Source organism: Scyliorhinus torazame, chromosome 9 (assembly GCF_047496885.1).
Source record: "Scyliorhinus torazame isolate Kashiwa2021f chromosome 9, sScyTor2.1, whole genome shotgun sequence".
NCBI classification, from domain to species: Eukaryota; Metazoa; Chordata; class Chondrichthyes; order Carcharhiniformes; family Scyliorhinidae; genus Scyliorhinus; species Scyliorhinus torazame.
This window is the reverse complement of record NC_092715.1, coordinates 5,619,076-5,640,781: the sequence shown is the minus strand read 5'-3', so window position 1 is coordinate 5,640,781 and position 21,706 is coordinate 5,619,076. Positions and strand designations below refer to the sequence as shown.

General features: G+C 50.8%; 1 protein-coding gene across 1 annotated transcript in view; it reads right to left on the bottom strand.

Annotated features, from left to right (window-relative positions):
• The window catches only part of LOC140429052 (prolactin receptor-like), a 239,687-nt gene that overhangs the window by 29,109 nt on the left and 188,872 nt on the right, over nucleotides 1–21,706 (bottom strand). Inside the window, 3 exon segments of the mRNA XM_072515584.1 lie at nucleotides 5,216–5,276; nucleotides 7,187–7,286; nucleotides 13,939–14,080. Coding sequence (XP_072371685.1) covers nucleotides 5,216–5,276; nucleotides 7,187–7,286; nucleotides 13,939–14,080 — 303 coding nt within the window.

The window sequence follows — 21,706 nt, the reverse complement described above, 5'->3', positions numbered from 1 at the left end:
AGGCCCCAGGTCAGAGTTTGGCAGCAGGCCCCAGGTCAGAGTTTGGCAGCAGGCCCCAGGTCAGAGTTTGATACCTGGCCCCAGGTCAGAGTTTGATACCTGGCCCAGGTCAGAGGTTAATACCTGGCCCCAAGTCAGAGTTTAATAGCAGGCCCCAGGTCAGAGTTTGGAAGCAGGCCCCAGATCAGAGTTTGGAAGCAGGCCCCAGGTCAGAGTTTAATAGCAGGCCTGAGGTCAGAGTTTGGCAGCAGGCCCCAGGTCAGAGTTTGGAAGCAGGCCCCAGATCAGAGTTTGGCAGCAGGACCCGGGTCAGATTTTGGCAGCAGGCCCCAGGTCAGAGTTTGGAAGCAGGCCCCAGATCAGAGTTTGGCAGCAGGACCCGGGTCAGATTTTGGCAGCAGGCCCCTGGTCAGAGTTTAATAGCAGGCCTGAGGTCAGAGTTTGGCAGCAGGACCCGGGTCAGAGTTTAGCAGCAGGCCCCAGGTCAGAGTTTAATAGCAGGCCTGAGGTCAGAGTTTGGCAGCAGGCCCCAGGTCAGAGTTTGGCAGCAGGCCCCAGGTCAGAGTTTGGAAGCAGGCCCCAGATCAGAGTTTGGCCGCAGGACCCAGGTCAGAGTTTGGCAGCAGGCCCCTGGTCAGAGTTTAATAGCAGTCCCTGGGTCAGAGTTTGGCAGCAGGCCCCGGGTCAGTGTTTAATAGCAGGCCTGAGGTCAGAGTTTGGCAGCAGGCCCCAGGTCAGAGTTTGGCAGCAGGCCCCAGGTAAGAGTTTAATAGCAGGCCCCAGGTCAGAGTTTAATAGCAGGCCCCAGGTCAGAGTTTGGTAGCAGGCCCCAGGTCAGAGTTTGGCAGCAGGCCCCAGGTCAGAGTTTGGCAGCAGGCCCCAGGTCAGAGTTTGGCAGCAGGCCCCAGGTCAGAGTTTGATACCTGGCCCCAGGTCAGAGTTTGATACCTGGCCCAGGTCAGAGGTTAATACCTGGCCCCAAGTCAGAGTTTAATAGCAGGCCCCAGGTCAGAGTTTGGAAGCAGGCCCCAGATCAGAGTTTGGAAGCAGGCCCCAGGTCAGAGTTTAATAGCAGGCCTGAGGTCAGAGTTTGGCAGCAGGCCCCAGGTCAGAGTTTGGAAGCAGGCCCCAGATCAGAGTTTGGCAGCAGGACCCGGGTCAGATTTTGGCAGCAGGCCCCAGGTCAGAGTTTGGAAGCAGGCCCCAGATCAGAGTTTGGCAGCAGGACCCGGGTCAGATTTTGGCAGCAGGCCCCTGGTCAGAGTTTAATAGCAGGCCTGAGGTCAGAGTTTGGCAGCAGGACCCGGGTCAGAGTTTAGCAGCAGGCCCCAGGTCAGAGTTTAATAGCAGGCCTGAGGTCAGAGTTTGGCAGCAGGCCCCAGATCAGAGTTTGGCAGCAGGACCCGGGTCAGAGTTTGGCAGCAGGCCCCTGGTCAGAGTTTAATAGCAGGCCCCTGGTCAGAGTTTAATAGCAGTCCCTGGGTCAGAGTTTAGCAGCAGGCCCCGGGTCAGTGTTTAATAGCAGGCCTGAGGTCAGAGTTTGGCAGCAGGCCCCAGGTCAGAGTTTGGCAGCAGGTCCCAGGTCAGAGTTTAATAGCAGGCCCCAGGTCAGAATTTAATAGCAGGCCCCAGGTCAGAGTTTGGCAGCAGGCCCCAGGTCAGAGTTTGGAAGCAGGCCCCAGATCAGAGTTTGGCAGCAGGACTCGGGTCAGAGTTTGGCAGCAGGCCCCTGGTTAGAGTTTAATAGCAGTCCCTGGGTCAGAGTTTGGCAGCAGGCCCCGGGTCAGTGTTTAATAGCAGGCCTGAGGTCAGAGTTTGGCAGCAGGCCCCAGGTCAGAGTTTGGCAGCAGGCCCCAGGTAAGAGTTTAATAGCAGGCCCCAGGTCAGAGTTTAATAGCAGGCCCCAGGTCAGAGTTTGGTAGCAGGCCCCAGGTCAGAGTTTGGCAGCAGGCCCCAGGTCAGAGTTTGGCAGCAGGCCCCAGGTCAGAGTTTGATACCTGGCCCCAGGTCAGAGTTTGATACCTGGCCCAGGTCAGAGTTTAATACCTGGCCCCAAGTCAGAGTTTAATAGCAGGCCCCATGTCAGAGTTTAATAGCAGGCCCCATGTCAGAGTTTAATAGCAGGCCCCGGGTCAGAGTTTGGCGGCAGGCCCCAGGTCAGAGTTTGGCAGCAGGCCCCAGGTCAGAGTTTGGCAGCAGGCCCCAGGTCAGAGTTTGGCAGCAGGCCCCAGGTCAGAGTTTGGCAGCAGGCCCCAGGTCAGAGTTTGGCAGCAGGTCCCAGGTCAGAGTTTAATGGCAGGCCCCAGGTCAGAGTTTGGCAGCAGGCCCCAGGTCAGAGTTTGGCAGCAGGCCCCAGGTCAGAGTTTAATAGCAGGCCCCAGGTCAGAGTTTGGCAGCAGGCCGCAGGTCAGAGTTTGGCAGCAGGCCCCAGGTCAGAGTTTGATATCTGGCCCAAGGTCAAAGTTTAATACCTGGACCAGGTCAGAGTTTAATATCAGGCCCCAGGTCAGAGTTTGGCAGCAGGCCCCGGGTCAGAGTTTGGCGTCAGGCCCCAGGTCAGAGTTTGGCAGCAGGCCCCAGGTCAGAATTTGGAAGCAGGCCCCAGGTCAGAGTCTGGCAGCAGGCCCCAGGTCAGAGTTTGGCAGCAGGCCCCAGGTCAGAGTTTGGCAGCAGGCCCCAGGTCAGAATTTGGACGCAGGCCCCAGGTCAGAGTTTGGCACCAGGCCCCAGGTCAGAGTTTGGCAGCAGGCCCGGGTCAGAGTTTGGAAGCAGGCCCCAGGTCAGAGTTTAATAGCAGGCCCCAGGTCAGAGTTTGGCAGCAGGCCCCAGGTCAGAGTTTGGCAGTAGGCCCCAGGTCAGAGTTTAATAGCAGGCCCCAGGTCAGAGTTTGGCAGCAGGCCCCAGGTCAGAGTTTGGCAGCAGGCCACAGATCAGAGTTTAATAGCAGGCCCCAGGTCAGAGTTTAATAGCAGGCCCCAGGTCAGAGTTTGGCAGCAGGCCCCAGGTCAGAGTTTGGCAGTAGGCCCCAGGTCAGAGTTTAATAGCAGGCCCCAGGTCAGAGTTTGGCAGCAGGCCCCAGGTCAGAGTTTGGCAGCAGGCCACAGATCAGAGTTTAATAGCAGGCCCCAGGTCAGAGTTTAATAGCAGGCCCCAGGTCAGAGTTTTTCAGCAAGCCCCAGGTCAGAGTTTTTCAGCAAGCCCCAGGTCAGAGTTTAAGACCTGGCCCCAGGTCAGAGTTTAATAATAGGCCTCGGGTCGGAGTCTGGAAGCAGGCCCCGGGCTGGAGTTTGACACCTGGCCATTCAGATGTGCCGTACCAATGGCTTCCCCTCTGACCCGGTGACAGATAGTGCCTCCTGATAGAACATAGAACATAGAACAATACAGCGCAGTACAGGCCCTTCGGCCCACGATGTTGCACCGAAACAAAAGCCATCTAACCTACACTATACCATTATCATCCATATGTTTATCCAATAAACTTTTAAATGCCCTCAATGCTGGCGAGTTCACTACTGTAGCAGGTAGGGCATTCCATGGCTTCACTACTCTTTGCGTAAAGAACCTACCCCTGACCTCTGTCCTATATCTATTACCCCTCAGTTTAAGGCTATGTCCCCTCGTGCTAGCCATTTCCATCCGCGGGAGAAGGCTCTCACTGTCCACCCTATCTAACCCTCTGATCATTTTGTATGCCTCTATTAAGTCTCCTCTTAACCTTCTTCTCTCTAACGAAAACAACCTCAAGTCCATCAGCCTTTCCTCATAAGATTTTCCCTCCATACCAGGCAACATCCTGGTAAATCTCCTCTGCACCCGTTCCAAAGCCTCCACGTCCTTCCTATAATGTGGTGACCAGAACTGTACGCAATACTCCAAATGCGGCCGTACCAGAGTTCTGTACAGCTGCAACATGACCTCCTGACTCCGGAACTCAATCCCTCTACCAATAAAGGCTAACACTCCATAGGCCTTCTTCACCACCCTATCAACCTGGGTGGCAACTTTCAGGGATCTATGTACATGGACACCTAGATCCCTCTGCTCATCCACACTTTCAAGAACTTTTCCATTAGCCAAATATTCCACATTCCTGTTTTTCCTTCCAAAGTGAATCACCTCACACTTCTCTACATTAAACTCCATTTGCCACCTCTCAGCCCAGCACTGCAGCTTATCTATATCCCTCTGTAACCTGCTACTTCCTTCCACACTATCGACAACACCACCGATTTTAGTATCGTCTGCAAATTTACTCACCCACCCTTCTGCGCCTTCCTCTAGGTCATTGATAAAAATGACAAACAGCAACGGCCCCAGAACAGATCCTTGTGGTACTCCACTTGTGACTGTACTCCATTCTGAACATTTCCCATCAACCACCACCCTCTGTCTTCTTTCAGCTAGCCAATTTCTGATCCACATCTCTAAATCACCCTCAATCCCCAGCCTCCGTATTTTCTGCAATAGCCTACCGTGGGGAACCTTATCAAACGCTTTGCTGAAATCCATATACACCACATCAACTGCTCTACCCTCGTCTACCTGTTCAGTCACCTTCTCAAAGAACTCGATAAGGTTTGTGAGGCATGACCTACCCTTCACAAAGCCATGCTGACTATCCCTGATCATATTATTCCTATCTAGATGATTATAAATCTTGTCTCTTATAATCCCCTCCAAGACTTTACCCACTACAGACGTGAGGCTCACCGGTCTATAGTTGCCGGGGTTGTCTCTGCTCCCCTTTTTGAACAAAGGGACCACATTTGCTATCCTCCAGTCCTCTGGCACTATTCCTGTATCCAATGATGACATAAAAATCAAAGCCAATGGTCCAGCAATCTCTTCCCTGGCCTCCCAGAGAATCCTAGGATAAATCCCATCAGGTCCCGGGGACTTATCTATTTTCAGCCTGTCCAGAATTGCCAACACCTCTTCCCTACTTACCTCAATGCCATCTAATCTATTTACCTGGAGCTCAGCATTCTCCTCCACAACATTATCTTTTTCCTGAGTGAATACTGACGAAAAATATTCATTTAGTATCTCGCCTATCTCTTCAGACTCTACACACTACTTCCCATCCCTGTCCTTGACTGGTCCTACTCTTTCCCTAGTCATTCGCTGATGCCAGGAGGTTGCGTCTCTGACCCCTGACCTTGCAGCTAAACCCAGCAACCTAGTGTCCCTCAGCTCCAGCCTTGCTCATTACTTTGATGTCAAAGCCTTTAATCCTGGGCACAGGGATAGGCGGCAGGAAGTGGTTCTTCACTCTGAAAACACAACAGTGCACATACGTTAATGAGGGACATCCGCCCAAACACTAAACTCAGCACATCCCAACATAAAACCATACTTTCCCTCTCCCTGTCCCTCCTTCCCTCTCTCCCCTCTGCTCACTCTGTCTTCCTTTTTCTCTCTATTTCTCCCTCTCTCCCTTTATCTATCTCTATTCCTCTCTACCACCCTCTCCCTCCCTTTCTTTCTCCCTTTATCACTCTCTCTGTCTACCTCCCTCTCTCCCTCCTTTCTCGTTCTCTTTCTCTTCATCTCTCTCTCCCTCCCTGTGCCTGACCCAATCTCAGGGTGAGTTTTGACTCCCAAAATTGGAAAGTGGACAATGAGATGTGGTCATAAACCCCAGCGGTTAATCCGACACCCCCCATCCCCCTCACTGCACCCCCACTCCCCTGTCTACCCCCTGCCCCTCTGTACCCCCCTCACTGTCCCCCATATACCCCCCCCAACCATTGCCCTTCAGGGTCGGATGTATCGGGGTTGGGTTGTGTGAGGGTCGGGGGTCAGGGGATATATCGGGGTCAGGGTTGGGATCAGAGGCTGTCTGGGGGTCAGGGGTGCATCGGGGTCAGGGTCAGGGCGTGTTTCGGGGCCAGGGCGCTGTAATAATCCACAGGAGGCAGGGGTTCCGTCACCACACCAGTATTTATTCGCAATAACTTATATACAAGAGCAGCTCCAAACAGTGCTGCTAGCATTCCAGTCAACTTAAGACTGCCTCACAAAGCCTACACAGGTGCTTATATGGGCCCCTCAATGAGCTATCATTGAGGGAGCTCATACTCCAATTGGCCAACCAATAATGCCAATTGGAGGTCATTACAGGCGTGTTTTGGGGTCAGGGTCGGGGTCAGGGCGTATTTTGGGGTCAGGGTCGGGGTCAGGGCGTGTTTCGGGGTCAGGGTCGGGGTCAGGGCGTGTTTCGGGGTCAGGGTCGGGGTCAGGGCGTGTTTCGGGGTCAGGGGCGGGGTCAGAGTCAGGGGTGTATCAGGGTTAAGGTGGGTGTATCGATGTTGGGGGAGGGTCAGAGTCAGGGGTGTATCAGCGTTAAGGTAAGAGTCAGGGCATGTATCGGGGTCAGGGTCACGGTCAGGGAGTGTATCCGGGTTAGGGGAGGGTCAGAGTCGTGGGTCAGGGAGTGTATCGGGTCAGGGTTGGCGTCAGGTGGTTTATCAGCATCAGGGTCGGGGTCAAGGGTTATATCGGGGTCAGGGTTGGGTCAGGGTGGATCGAGGACAGGGTCGGGGTCATGGAATGTATCAGGGTCAGGGTTGGGGGTCAGGGGGTGTATCGGGTCAGGGTTGGGGTCAGGAGGTGTATCGGGATCAGGGTTGGGGTCAAGGGGTATATCGGGGTTAGGGGAATGTCAGGGTCATGTCAGGTGATGTATCTGGGGTCAGGGTTGAGGTCAGGATGTGTACAGGGGTTAAGGGAGGGTCAGTGTCAGGTCAGGGGCTGTATCTAGGGTCAGGGCCAGGGTCAGGGGGTATATCAGTGTTCAGGGAGGAACAGGGTCGGGTCAGGTGGTGTATCGGGGGTCAGGGTTGAGGTCAGGATGTGTACCGGGGTTAAGAGAGATTCAGGGTCGCGTCAGGGTGTGTCTGGGGTCAGGGTTGAGGTCAGGATGTGTACCGGGGTTAATGGAGGGTCAGGGTCAGGTCAGCGGGTGTATCTGGGGTCAGGGTCGGGGGTCAGGGGTGTATCGGGATTAGGGGAGGGTCAGGGTCAGGTTAGGGGGTGTATCTGGGGTCAGGGGTGTATCGGGGTCAGGGGAGGGTCAAGGCTTGGTCAGTGACTGGGATGATGAGGTCAGTGCTGTTTGATGTTTTTCTCTCGAATGGCTGTTCTCCATTGGTCAAATGAAATGTTAGAATTGATCCTTTACCTCTTAAAGTTCATGAAGAAGACAGCAATGAGAGTGAGGCCGAGAAGACAGGACAGGACGGAGATCACAGTCCTCACAGCAGTCATCATTATTCCAGGGGCTGTGGCACAGGAAGATCCCATTAATATCTGACTGATAGCACAGTGTCTCCTGTGAAAGTTTCTAATCAGTCACTCCCCCCATCAGGACTGTGTCTCTGGACAAGCTTCACGCTGCTTTGTCAATTCCTCCCTCATAAACCCCATTAGCCTAACTTGAGTTATTGAAAAATATCAGAGTTGATTTGAAGGGGAGAATTGCAGTGCATTTAGAAAGTCATCACCAGATCACTGAGAGTCAGCAAGGTTTCAGAAAGGGGAAATCAGCATTGACAAATGTATGAGAGTTCTTTCAGGAGGCATTGGCCAGGGTCGATTCTGGAGAACCAGTCGATGTTGCATATTTGGGTTTTCAAAAGCCACATCAAAGGCTGCTACGCAAGACAGAAGCCCGTGGTGTTGGAGACCTCCTGTGACCGGCACAGGACCCAGGGGACGACCCAATCGGTCTTTGCAGGAGCCCCCGAGGGGCGGGGCCTAACAGCGGGACTTGTTAATTTCCACAGATAAAAGCTGTCCCAGAAGGGAAATGGCATCTTCGGCTGGGACTACATACATAGCACATGCATAGAACATACATAAAATATATACAGAACATGCATTGAACATGCATAAAATATACACAGAACATGCCTAGAACATGCATAGAAAATGCATAAAATATACATAGAACATGCATAGAACATACATAAAATATACACAGAACATGCATAGAACACGCATAAAATATACACAGCACATGCCTAGAACATGCATAAAATATACATAGAACATGCATAGAACATACATAAAGTATACATAGAACATACATAGAACATACATAAAATATGCATAGAACATGCATAGAACATACATACATATACATAGAACATGCATAGAACATACATAAAGTATACATAGAACATGCATAGAACATACATAAAATATACATAGAACATGCATAGAACATACAGAAAACATACATAGAACATAGAAGCAGAAGGAGGCCATTCGGCCCTTCGAGCCTGCTCCCCATTCATTAGGATCATGGCTGATCATCAAGTTCAATACCCTGATCCCGCCTCCCCCCCATATCCCTTAACCCCTTTCGCCCCAAGAGCTGTATCGAATTCCTTATTGAAATTACACAATGTTTTGGCCTCAACTACTTTCTGTGGGAGTGAATTCCACAGATACATATTAATGATTTGGATGAGAATGTAGGAGGCATGGTTACTAAGTTTGCAAATGACACCAAGATTGGTGGCACAGTGGACAGTGAAGAAGGTTATACAAGATTGCAACAGGATCTTGGCCAATTGGGCCAGTGGGCCGATGAATGGCAGATGGAGTTTATTATTATTTTTATTATAGAATTTACAGTGCAGAAGGAGGCCATTCGGCCCATCGAGTCTGCACTGGCTCTTGGAAAGAGCACCCTCCCCAAGGTCAACCCCTCCACCCAATCCCCATAACAGAGTAACCCCACCCAACACTAAGTGCAATTTTGGACACTAAGGGCAATTTATCATGGCCAATCCACCTAACCTGCACATCTTTGGACTGTGGGAGGAAACCGGAGCCCCCGGAGGAAACCCACGCACACACGGGGAGGATGTGCAGACTCCGCACAGACAGTGACCCAAGCCGGAATCGAACCTGGGACCCTGGAGCTGTGAAGCAATTGCGCTATCCACAATGCTACCGTGCTGCCTAATTTAATTTGGATAAATGTGAGGTGATGCATTTTGGTCGATCGAATCAGGGCAGGACCTACTCAGTAAATGGTAGGGAGCTGGGGAGAGTGCACAGCAGCATGTTTTAATATTTTATCATTTAAATAATAATCCCTTTTGCTGTTATTCCTACCAAAATGGATAATCTCACATTGTTCAACATTGTATTCCATCTGCCAGACCCTAGCCCATTCACTTAGCCTATCCAAATCCCTCTGCAGACTTCCAGTATCCTCTGCACTTTTTGCTTTACCACTCATCTTAGTGTCGTCTGCAAACCTGGACACATTGCCCTTGGTCCCCAAATCCAAATCATCGATGTAAATTGTGAACAGTTGTGGGCCCAACACTGATCCCTGAGGGACACCACTAGCTACTGATTGCCAACCAGAGAAACACCCATTAATCCCCACTCTTTGCTTTCTATTAATTAACCAATCCTCTATCCATGCTACTACTTTCCCCTTAATGCCATGCATCTTTATCTTATGCAGCAACCTTTTGTGTGGCACCTTGTCAAAGGCTTTCTGGAAATCCAGATATATCACATCCATTGGCTCCCCGTTATCTACCGCACTGTTAATGTCCTCAAAAAATACTATTACAACAACACCTCCTCCACGATAGTCCTCAACACCGGGGCCCCGCAAGGCTGCGTACTTAGCCCGCTACTCTACTCCCTGTACAAACACGACTGCGTGGCAAAACTTGGTTCCAACTCTATCTACAAGTTTGCTGACGATACGACCATAGTGGGCCGGATCTCGAATAACGATGAGTCCGAATACAGGAGGGAGATAGAGAACCTAGTGGAGTGGTGTAGCGACAACAATCTCTCCCTCAATGTCAGCAAAACTAAAGAGCTGGTCATTGACTTCAGGAAGCAAAGTACTGTCCACACCCCTGTCAGCATCAACGGGGCCGAGGTGGAGATGGTTAGCAGTTTCAAATTCCTAGGGGTGCACATCACCAAAAATCTGTCCTGGTCCACCCACGTTGACGCTACCACCAAGAAAGCACAACAGCGCCTATACTTCCTCAGGAAACTAAGGAAATTCGGCATGTCCACATTAACTCTTACCAGCTTTTTCCTGTCTGCTTCAGCCGATGCCGGTGTCTATGTATTTACATTGTGTATTTTATGTTTGCCCTATTATGTATTTTCTTTTCATGTACAGAATGATCTGTCTGAATTGCTCGCAGAGCAATACTTTTCACTGTAGCTGGGGTCACCCTGGCCCCAAACCCAGACAGGCTGAAGGATCTGCCGCAGGAATGTCACTGAACTCAGGGACCCCACGAAGGAAGAGCTGCTCAGGTGGCACCTCACAGCTAATCTGGCAACGAGAACGAGCTGGGGCCTCAGAACGTCCACAGTGCCTGGTCAGTGGTAAACACCACCATTGTCCTCCCCTGCGAGCAGACGCTCAGGCTCTCGAGCAGGAAACAAAGAACAAAGAACAAAGAAATGTACAGCACAGGAACAGGCCCTTCGGCCCTCCAAGCCCGTGCCGACCATACTGCCCGACTAAACTACAATCTTCTACACTTCCTGGGTCCGTATCCTTCTATTCCCATCCTATTCATATATTTGTCAAGATGCCCCTTAAATGTCCCTATCGTCCCTGCCTCCACTACCTCCTCCGGTAGTGAGTTCCAGGCACCCACTACCCTCTGCGTAAAAAACTTGCCTCGTACATCTACTCTAAACTTTGCCCCTCTCACCTTAAACCTATGCCCCCTAGTAATTGACCCCTCTACCCTGGGGAAAAGCCTCTGACTATCCACTCTGTCTATGCCCCTCATAATTTTGTATACCTCTATCAGGTCGCCCCTCAACCTCCTTCGTTCCAGTGAGAACAAACCGAGTTTATTCAATCGCTCCTCATAGCTTATGCCCTCCATACCAGGCAACATTCTGGTAAATCTCTTCTGCACCCTCTCTAAAGCCTCCACATCCTTCTGGTAGTGTGGCGACCAGAATTGAACACTATACTCCAAGTGTGGCCTAACTAAGGTTCTATACAGCTGCAACATGACTTGCCAATTCTTATACTCAATGCCCCGGCCAATGAAGGCAAGCATGCCGTATGCCTTCTTGACTACCTTCTCCACCTGTGTAGCCCCTTTCAGTGATCTGTGGACCTGTACTCCTAGATCTCTTTGACTTTCAATACTCTTGAGGGTTCTACCATTCACTGTATATTCCCTACCTGCATTAGCCCTTCCAAAATGCATTACCTCACATTTGTCCAGGTTAAACTCCATCTGCCATCTCTCCGCCCAAGTCTCCAGACAATCTAAATCCTGCTGTATCCTCAGACAGTCCTCATCGCTATCCGCAATTCCACCAACCTTTGTGTCGTCTGCAAACTTACTAATCAGACCAGTTACATTTTCCTCCAAATCATTTATATATACTACAAAGAGCAAAGGTCCCAGCACTGATCCCTGTGGAACACCACTGGTCACAGCCCTCCAATTAGAAAAGCATCCCTCCATTGCTACCCTCTGCCTTCTATGGCCTAGCCAGTTCTGTATCCACCTTGCCAGTTCACCCCTGATCCCGTGTGACTTCACCTTTTGTACTAGTCTACCATGAGGGACCTTGTCAAAGGCCTTACTGAAGTCCATATAGACAACATCTACTGCCCTACCTGCATCAATCATCTTAGTGACCTCCTCGAAAAACTCTATCAAGTTAGTGAGACACGACCTCCCCTTCACAAAACCGTGCTGCCTCTCACTAATACGTCCATTTGCTTCCAAATGGGAGTAGATCCTGTCTCGAAGAATTCTCTCCAGTAATTTCCCTACCACTGAAGTAAGGCTCACCGGCCTGTAGTTCCCGGGATTATCCCTGCCACCCTTCTTAAACAGAGGAACAACATTGGCTATTCTCCAGTCCTCCGGGACATCCCCTGAAGACAGCGAGGATCCAAAGATTTCTGTCAAGGCCTCAGACTGGTTCGCCGAGAACAATCAGGAGGTCCAGGATTTCCTTCACCCGAAGTGGGAGGCGTTCCTGGACTGGCAGCTCCCCCAAAACCCCAGTTAGAGGAAACAAGTCTGCAGGCAATTGAGGGCCGAGGAGCAACAAAGAACTCGCGGCCTAAAGAACAGATGGTGTGTGGAAAGAGTGCCGGAGATTCAGCAACTCGCCGACAACCGCGACTCTGCAGCACGATCCAAACCCCCCCACGGTCCAAGCACCCAGGGACCCACTCCACTGAGAGCCCAAAACAGAGAGACAGAGAGACAGCACTGCGAGCACCTCCTCAACCGAGACACCACCTTCAAACACGCGTCTTCGGCACCAGCCCGCAACACTCTCCCCACCATCAAAGCTCATCAGGCAGCTGAAGAAGAAGTAGGCCTCAGGCGCTGGCGGAATCCCCGCAGATATATTAAAATGCGGCGGAGATTCACTCTCGACAAGAATCCACAACCTCCTCACCCTCGCCTGGAAGGAAGAGAACACGCTCAACGGTCTCAGCAATGCCTTAACTGTGACCATCTTCGAGAAGGTGACAGGTCTGACAGCGGAAATGACAGAGGGATTTCCCTAACTCTCTGCCACAGGAAAGGGCATTGCGGGCATCCTCCTCACCCGCCTCCTCCCAGTGGCTGACGAGCTCCTCCCTGAGTCCCAGTGTGGCTTCTGCCCAGCAAGAGGCTCAATGGACATGATCTTCAGCGCGCGGCAAATCCAGGAAAAATGCAGGGAGCAGCATCAATCTCTGTTCATAGCCTTCTTCGATCTCGCAAAGGCCAGCGACTCTGTCAATCGTGAGAGATTGTAGAACATCCTCCTCAAATTCTCCACCTGCTCCACGATGACATGCAAGCCGTGATCCTCACCAATGGAACCACCACCGACCCACTATATGCGCAAACTGGGGTCAAACAGGCTGCGCCATCGCACCAACGCTCTTCTCCGTCTTCCTCACAGCAACACTCCACTCCGTCACCCTGAAACCCCCGCTGGAGTGGAGCTAACCTACTGGACAAGTGGGAAACTGTTCAACCTCCGACACCTCCAGGCCAGAACCGAGACCGTCCCAGCCTCTGTCACTGCGCAGGTCCTACAAACCATCATCGACACATCACCGAGGCGTCTGAGAGAATGGGCCTCGGGCTAAAATCTGTAAAACAAAGGTTCTCTAGCAGCCCGCTCCTGCCGCACAAAACTGCCCCTCAACCATCAAGACCCCCGGTGAGCCCCCGGGCAATGGGGATCAGTTCCCAGGCCACGGGGTTCTCCTCTCGGTGCGAGCAAACATTGATGACGAAATCCAACATGGACTCCAATTCTGTGACTGTTTTGAATTGGAGGCAGCCACGCTGGGCTCAGCCAGGAGGGCGTTTCTCAACCTCCTTTTGGAATTTCATCTCAGCGTGGAACTGTTTGAGAAATCGCGAGATTTACATTAAAAATAAAATGACAACAATTGTATGACTTGGGTAATACTGACTGGATTCCGATGGTTAAGATCGACACGGAGGTCATTGATAAAAATGTAATAGTTTAATAGTGTACTTTCGACTCAGCGAGCTTTTTGGAAATTCTGTGAGGCTTTCTGAATTGTATAATTTTAATCTTGTGTGCTTAAGATTTTTTTAAAGTATATATAAACTGTTTAACATTCTAAATGTGTCACTGGAGTTCATGCTTTTGGGGTCAGTAGCTCTTCCTCCTCGTTTTCAGGAAAGAAAAGGTTTCTGATCAGCGAGACAGACCTCACTCAGGGGTCCGAACGTCTCAGCCATAACATTAGCTGTGGTCATAACAACATGTTTCAGGAAAACCACCATCCGCCACGCGGCGCCCCCCGCAGACTGGGAGGGTGGGATAGTCCGGACACCCCATCGCCCTCAGGCCGCTTACTAACAGTGACCATCAGTGTGAACTTTCAGTCCAACATGGAGAGCAACTTACCCACGGGAGTCCAGATGCTCGCACGGGGGCTCCACTCACTCCAGATACCGTAATCCGCTTTACACTGAACCTGCGCCGTATACATGGAGTCCGGAAGGAAACTGAAGAGAGCAAACTGAGCTTCACGACCGACATAAAAATACTGTGGAAAGAGAGAGAGGACAGAGGGTGTTAGAGGAAACAGAGCGGGGAGGGTGTTAGAGGAGATTGTGTTAGAAGAGACAGAGAGAGAAGAGGGTGTAAGAGGAGACAGAGAGAGAGAGAGGACAGTGTATTAGAGGAGACAGAGAGAGGAAAGGGTAATAGAGGAGATAGAGTGAGAGGACAGGCTATAAGAGGAGACACACAGTGTGAGATGAGAGGTGGTAGAGGAGTCTGAGAGAGACAAAAGGGTGTTAGGGGAGACAGATAGAGAGAGGAGAGGTTTGAGGAGACAAAGAGAGAGGAGAGAGTGTTAGAGGAGGCAGAGAGAAGGAGAGGAGAGGGTGTTAGAGGAGGCAGAGAGAGAGGAGAGGGTGTTCGAAGGGCCAGAGAGAGGAGAGGGTGTTTGAGGGGCCAGAGAGAGGAGAGGGTGTTAGAGGAGGCACAGAGAGAGGAGAGGGTGTTAGAGGAGGGTGAGAGAGAGGAGAGGAGAGGGTGTTAGAGGAGGCAGAGCGAGAGGAGAGGGTGTTAGAGAGGCCAGAGAGAGATGAGGATGTTAGAGGAGGCAGAGAGAGAGGAGAGAGTGTTAGAGGAGGGTGAGAGAGAGGAGAGGGTTTTCGAGGGGCCAGAGAGAGGAGAGGGTGTTAGAGGAGGCAGAGAGAGAGGAGAGGGTTAGAGGAGGCAGAGAGAGAGGAGAGGGTGTTCGAGGGGCCAGAGAGAGGAGAGGGTGTTAGAGGAGGCAGAGAGAGAGGAGAGGGTGTTCGAGGGGCCAGAGAGAGGAGAGTGTGTTCGAGGGGCCAGAGAGAGGAGAGGGCGTTAGAGGAGGCAGAGAGAGAGGAGAGGGTGTTAGAGGAGGGTGAGAGAGAGGAGAGGGTGTTAGCGGAGGCAGAGAGAGAGGAGAGGAGAGGGTGTTAGAGGGGTCAGAGAGAGAAGAGGGTGTTAGAGGAGGCAGAGAGAGAGGAGAGGAGAGGGTGTTAGAGGGGCCAGAGAGAGGAGAGGGTGTTAGCGGAGGCAGAGAGAGAGGAGAGGAGAGGGTGTTAGAGGGGTCAGAGAGAGAAGAGGGTGTTAGAGGAGGCAGAGAGAGAGGAGAGGAGAGGGTGTTAGAGGGGCCAGAGAGAGGAGAGGGTGTTGGAGGGGCCAGAGAGAGGAGAGGGTGTTAGAGGAGGGTGAGAGAGAGGAGAGGGTGTTAGAGGAGGCAGAGAGAGAGGAGAGGGTGTTAGAGGGGCCAGCGAGAGGAGAGGGTGTTAGAGGGGCCAGCGAGAGGAGAGGGTGTTAGAGGAGGCAGAGAGAGAGGAGAGGGTGTTAGAGGGGCCAGAGAGAGGAGAGGGTGTTAGAGGGGCCTGAGAGAGGAGAGGGTGTTAGAGGAGGCAGAGAGAGAGGAGAGGGTGTTAGAGGGGCCTGAGAGAGGAGAGGGTGTTAGAGGGGCCAGAGAGAGAAGGAGAGGGTGTTAGAGGGGCCAGAGAGAGAAGGAGAGGAAAGGGTGTTAGAGGAGGCAGAGAGAGAAGAGGGTGTTAGAGGAGGCAGAGAGAGAGGAGAGGGTGTTAGAGGGGCCTGAGAGAGGAGAGGGTGTTAGAGGGGCCAGAGAGAGAAGGAGAGGGTGTTAGAGGGGCCAGAGAGAGAAGGAGAGGAAAGGGTGTTAGAGGAGGCAGAGAGAGAAGGAGAGGAAAGGGTGTTAGAGGCGGCAATACAGAGAGCAGAGGATGTTAGATGAATCAGTCAGGGGGAGAGGGCAGGTTGTTAGAGGTTTTAGGTTATTGTCCATCTGTCCTGTGTTTAATGCCTGCGCTGCAGCCTGTTCGGATTCACATTCTTTGGTGGTTGTTGCTACAAAGTTAGTGCACCCTTTGGGATTTCTGTTTAAATTGTAGTCTTTGGACGCTGGAAACTCCCCCATTCTGATGGACTGGTCCAAAAACAACCCCTTTAGTTTCTGTGGCAGAATCTGTGATGTTGTTTAATAGACTTGGCTAGCAGCCAATCAGTGCACGTAGGATTTTCAGCCTTCTCCTATCGGGGCCAGTGGTTGGTGAAGCCAGTCAGGAAATTTCATAGAAGAAGACGGATCTTCTGGAGAGGGCCATCCTTTGTCCAGTTCTTGTGGAACGCCAGCCAGTAAGAACCCTGAAGACACCCTCTCTCCTCTCTCCTCTCTCCTCTCTCTCTCTGTGCTGGGCGATTTTCAGAGGCAGTGTAGTAACCGGTGAGTGCGTTCCTGTTTAAAGGAGAACAGGCAGCCAACAGAACTGAGAAGAGATCTTGTAAGATCGGTAACCTTTGAACTGTGTGAGTCAGGGGCTAGGAGGAGTGAAGAATTGAAGTTAAGGTGGGAGCATTAGAAAGAGAGGTGAAGGTATTAGAGGTGACAGACAGAGAGATGAGAGAGTGTTAGATGAGGCAGATAGAGAGGAGAAAGTGTTAGAGGGGACAGAGGGAGAGAGAGAGATGAGGGAGCTAGAGTAGAAAGAGAAGAGGACAGGGCATTGGATGAGACAAAGAGAGAGACAGGAGAATATGTTAGTGGAGACAGAGAGAGAGAGAGTAGAGGGTGTTAGAGGAGACAGAAATAGAGTAGAGGAGACAGAAAGAGAGTAGAGGTGTTGGAGGAGACCGAAAGGGAGTAGAGGTGTTAGAGGAGACAGAAAGGGAGGAGAGGGTGTTAGAGGAGGCAGAAATAGAGTAGAGGTGGTAGAGGAGACAGAAAGGGAGGAGAGGTGTTAGAGGAGACAGAAAGTGAGGAGAGGTGTTAGAGGAGACAGGAAAGAGAGTAGAGGTGTTAGAGGAGACAGAAAGGGAGGAGAGGTGTTAGGGGAGACAGAAAGTGAGGAGAGTGTGTTAGAGGAGACAGAAAGTGAGGAGAGTGTGTTAGAGGAGACAGAAAGGGAGGAGAGGGTGTTAGAGGAGACAGAAAGGGAGGAGAGGGTGTTAGAGGAGACAGAAAGGGGGGAGAGGGTGTTAGAGGAGACAGAAAGGGGGGAGAGGGTGTTAGAGGAGACAGAAAGGGGGGGAGGGTGTTAGAGGAGACAGAAAGGGAGGAGAGGATGTTAGAGGAGACAGAAAGGGAGTAGAAGTGTTAGAGGAGACAGAAAGGGAGATGGTGTTAGAGGAGACAGAAAGGGGGTAGAGGTGTTGGAGGTGACAGAAAGGGAGATGGTGTTAGAGGAGACAGCAAGGGAGTTGGTGTTAGAGGAGACAGAAAGGGAGGGGTGTTAGTGGAGACAGAAAGGGAGTAGAGGTGTTAGAGGAGACAGAAAGGGAGATGGTGTTAGAGGAGACAGAAAGGGGGTAGAGGTGTTGGAGGTGACAGAAAGGGAGGAGGGGGTGTTAGAGGAGACAGAAAGGGAGGGGGTGTTAGTGGAGACAGAAAGGGGGTAGAGGTGTTGGAGGTGACAGAAAGGGAGATGGTGTTAGAGGAGACAGAAAGGGAGATGGTGTTAGAGGAGACAGAAAGGGAGATGGTGTTAGAGGAGACAGAAAGGGAGTTGGTGTTAGAGGAGACAGAAAGGGAGATGGTGTTAGAGGAGACAGAACGGGAGATGGTGTTAGAGGAGACAGAAAGGGAGTTGGTGTTAGAGGAGACAGAAAGGGAGATGGTGTTAGAGGAGACAGAAAGGGAGATGGTGTTAGAGGAGACAGAAAGGGAGTTGGTGTTAGAGGAGACAGAAAGGGAGATGGTGTTAGAGGAGGCAGAAAGGGAGATGGTGTTAGAGGAGGCAGAAAGGGTGATGGTGTTAGAGGAGGCAGAAAGGGAGATGGTGTTAGAGGAGACAGAAAGGGAGTTGGTGTTAGAGGAGACAAAAGGGAGTTGGTGTTAGAGGAGGCAGAAAGGGAGATGGTGTTAGAGGAGACAGAAAGGGAGATGGTGTTAGAGGAGACAGAAAGGGAGATGGTGTTAGAGGAGACAGAAAGGGAGATGGTGTTAGAGGAGACAGAAAGGGAGATGGTGTTAGAGGAGACAGAAAGGGAGTTGGTGTTAGAGGAGACAGAAAGGGAGATGGTGTTAGAGGAGACAGAAAGGGAGATGGTGTTAGAGGAGGCAGAAAGGGAGATGGTTTTAGAGGAGGCAGAAAGGGTGATGGTGTTAGAGGAGACAGAAAGGGAGATGGTGTTAGAGGAGACAGAAAGGGAGTTGGTGTTAGAGGAGACAGAAAGGGAGTTGGTGTTAGAGGAGGCAGAAAGGGAGAGGGTGTTAGAGGAGACAGAAAGGGAGAGGGTGTTAGAGGAGACAGAAAGGGAGATGGGGTTAGAGGACACAGCTGGAGTGCCATTGAATCATAGCCATCCAGTCCATTGTGTCTGTTACATCATTCACTGAGATCATCGAATTATCATAGAATTTACAGTGCAGAAGGAGGCCATTCGGCCCGTCGAGTCTGCACCGGCTCTTGGAAAGGTCAACACCTCCACCTACCCAAGGTCAACACCTCCACCCTATCCCCATAACCCAGTAACGCCACCCAACACTAAGGGCAATTTTGGACACTATGGGCAATTTATCACGGCCAATCCACTTAACCTGCACATCTTTGGACTGTGGGAGGAAACCGGAGCACCCAGAGGAAACCCACGCAGACACGGGGAGGATGTGCAGACTCCGCACAGACAGTGACCCAAGCCGGAATCGAACCTGGGACCCTGGAGCTGTGAAGCAATTGTGCTATCCACAATGCTACCGTGCTGCCCTTAAGAACAAATTAATCTGCACTATATCATTCTACCGTAATCCATGTACCTATCCAATAGCTGTTTGAAGGTCCCTAATGTTTCCGACTCAACTACTTCCACAGGCAGTGCATTCCATGCCCCCACTACTCTCTGGGTAAAGAACCTACCTCTGACATCCCCCTATATCTTCCACCATTCACCTTAAATTTATGTCCCCTTGTAATGGTTTGTTCCACCCGGGGAAAAAGTCTCTGACTGTCTACTTTATCTATTCCCCTGATCATCTTCCTCGGAAGACCTACTCTCCATTCCAGGCAACATCCTGGTAAATCTCCTTTGCACCCTTTCCAAAGCTTCCACATCCTTCCTAAAATGAGGCGACCAGAACTGTACACAGTACTCCAAATGAGGCCTTACCAAAGTTATGTACAGCTGCATCACCTCACGGCTCTTAAATTCAATCCCTCTGTTAATGAACGCTAGCACACCATAGGCCTTCTTCACAGCTCTATCCACTTGAGTGGCAACTTTCAAAGACGTATGAACATAGACCCCAAGATCTCTCTGCTCCTCCACATTGCCAAGAACTCTACCGTTAACCCTGTATTCCGCATTCATATTTGTCCTTCCAATATGGACAACCTCACACTTTTCAGGGCTAAACTCCATCTGCCACTTCTCAGCCCAGCTCTGCATCCTATCTATGTCTCTTTGCAGCCGACAACAGCCCTCCTTACTATCCACAACTCCATCAATCTTCGTATCGTCTGCAAATTTACTGACCCACCCTTCAACTCCCTCATCCAAGTCATTAATGAAAATTACAAACAGCAGAGGACCCAGAACTGATCCCTGCGGTACGCCACTGGTAACTGGGATCCAGGCTGAATATTTGCCATTCACCACCACTCTCTGACTTCTATCGGTTAGCCAGTTTGTTATACAACTGGCCAAATTTCCCACTATCCCATGCCTCCTTACTTTCTGCATAAGCCTACCATGGGGAACCTTATCAAATGCTTTACTAAAATCCATGTACACTACATCCACTGCTTTACCTTCATCCACATGCTTGGTCACGTCCTCAAAGAATTCAATAAGACTTGTAAGGCAAGACCTACCCCTCACAAATCCGTGCCGACTATCCCTAATCAAGCAGTGTCTTTCCAGATGCTCAGAAATCCTATCCTTCAGTACCCTTTCCATGACTTTGCCTACCACCGAAGTAAGACTAACTAGCCTGTAATTCCCAGGGTTATCCCGATTCCCTTTTTTTAACAAGGGCATGACATTCGTCACTCTCCAATCCCCTGGTACCACCCCTGTTGACAGTGAGGACGAAAAGATAATTGCTCTGCAATTTCATCTCTTGCTTGCCATAGAATCCTTGGATATATCCCGTCAGGCCCGGGGGACTTGTCTATCCTCAAGTTTTTCAAAATGCCCAACACATCTTCCTTCCTAACAAGTATTTCCTCGAGCTTACCAGTCTGTTTCACACTGTCCTCTCCAACAATATGGCCCCTCTCATTTGTAAATACAGAAGAAAAGTACTCGTTCAAGACCTCTCCTATCTCTTCAGACTCAATGCACAATCTCCCGCTACTGTCCTTGATCGGACCTACCCTCGCTCTAGTCATTCTCATATTTCTCACAGGCCTTGGGGTTTTCCTTGATCCTACCCGCCAAAGATTGTTCATGCCCTCTCTTAGCTCTCCTAATCCCTTTCTTCAGTTCCCTCCTGGCTATCTTGTATCCCTCCAACGTCCTGTCTGAACCTTGTTTCCTCAGCCTTACATAAGTCTCCTTTTTCCTCTTAACAAGACATTCAACCTCTCTTGTCAACCATGGTTCCCTCACTCGACCACCTCTTCCCTGACAGGGACATACATATCAAGGACACGTAGTACCTGTTCCTTGAACAAGTTCCACATTTTGCTTGTGTCCTTCCCTGACAGCCTATGTTCCCAACTTATGCACTTCAATTTTTGTCTGACCACATCGTATTTACCCTTCCCCCAATTGTAAACCTTGCCCTGTTGCACGCACCTATCCCTCTCCATTACTAAAGTGAAAGTCACAGAATTGTGGTCACTATCTCCAAAATGCTCCCCCACTAACAAATCTATCACTTGCCCTGGTTCATTACCAAGTACTAAATCCAATATTGCCCCTCCTCTGGTCGGACAATCTACATACTGTGTTCGAAAAGCTTCCTGGACACACTGCACAAACACCACCCCATCCAAACTATTTGATCGAAAGAGTTTCCACTCAATATTTGGGAAGTTAAAGTCACCCATGACTACTACCCTGTGACTTCTGCACCTTTCCAAAATCTGTTTCCCAATCTGTTCCTCCACATCGCTGCTACTATTGGGGGGCCTATAGAAAACTCCTATAGGGATGGTGCAGGCGGGAGTGATTCAGATTTTTGGATAACTGGGGCTCTTTCTGGGGAAGGTGGGACCTCTACAGACAGGATGGTCTACATCTGAACCTGAGGGGCACAAATATCCTGGGGGGGAGATTTGTTAGTGCTCTTTGGGGGGGTTTAAACTAATGCAGCAGGGGCATGGGAACCTGGATTGTAGTTTTAGGGTAAGGGAGAATGAGAGTATAGAGGTCAGGAGCACAGATTTGACGTCGCAGGAGGGGGCCAGTGTTCAGGTAGGTGGTTTGAAGTGTGTCTACTTCAATGCCAGGAGTATACGAAACAAGGTAGGGGAACTGGCAGCATGGGTTGGTACCTGGGACTTCGATGTTGTGGCCATTTCGGAGACATGGATAGAGCAGGGACAGTAATGGATGTTGCAGGTTCCGGGGTTTAGGTGTTTTAGTAAGCTCAGAGAAGGAGGCAAAAGAGGGGGAGGTGTGGCGCTGCTAGTCAAGAGCAGTATTACGGTGGCGGAGAGGATGCTAGATGGGGACTCTTCTTCCGAGGTAGTATGGGCTGAAGTTAGAA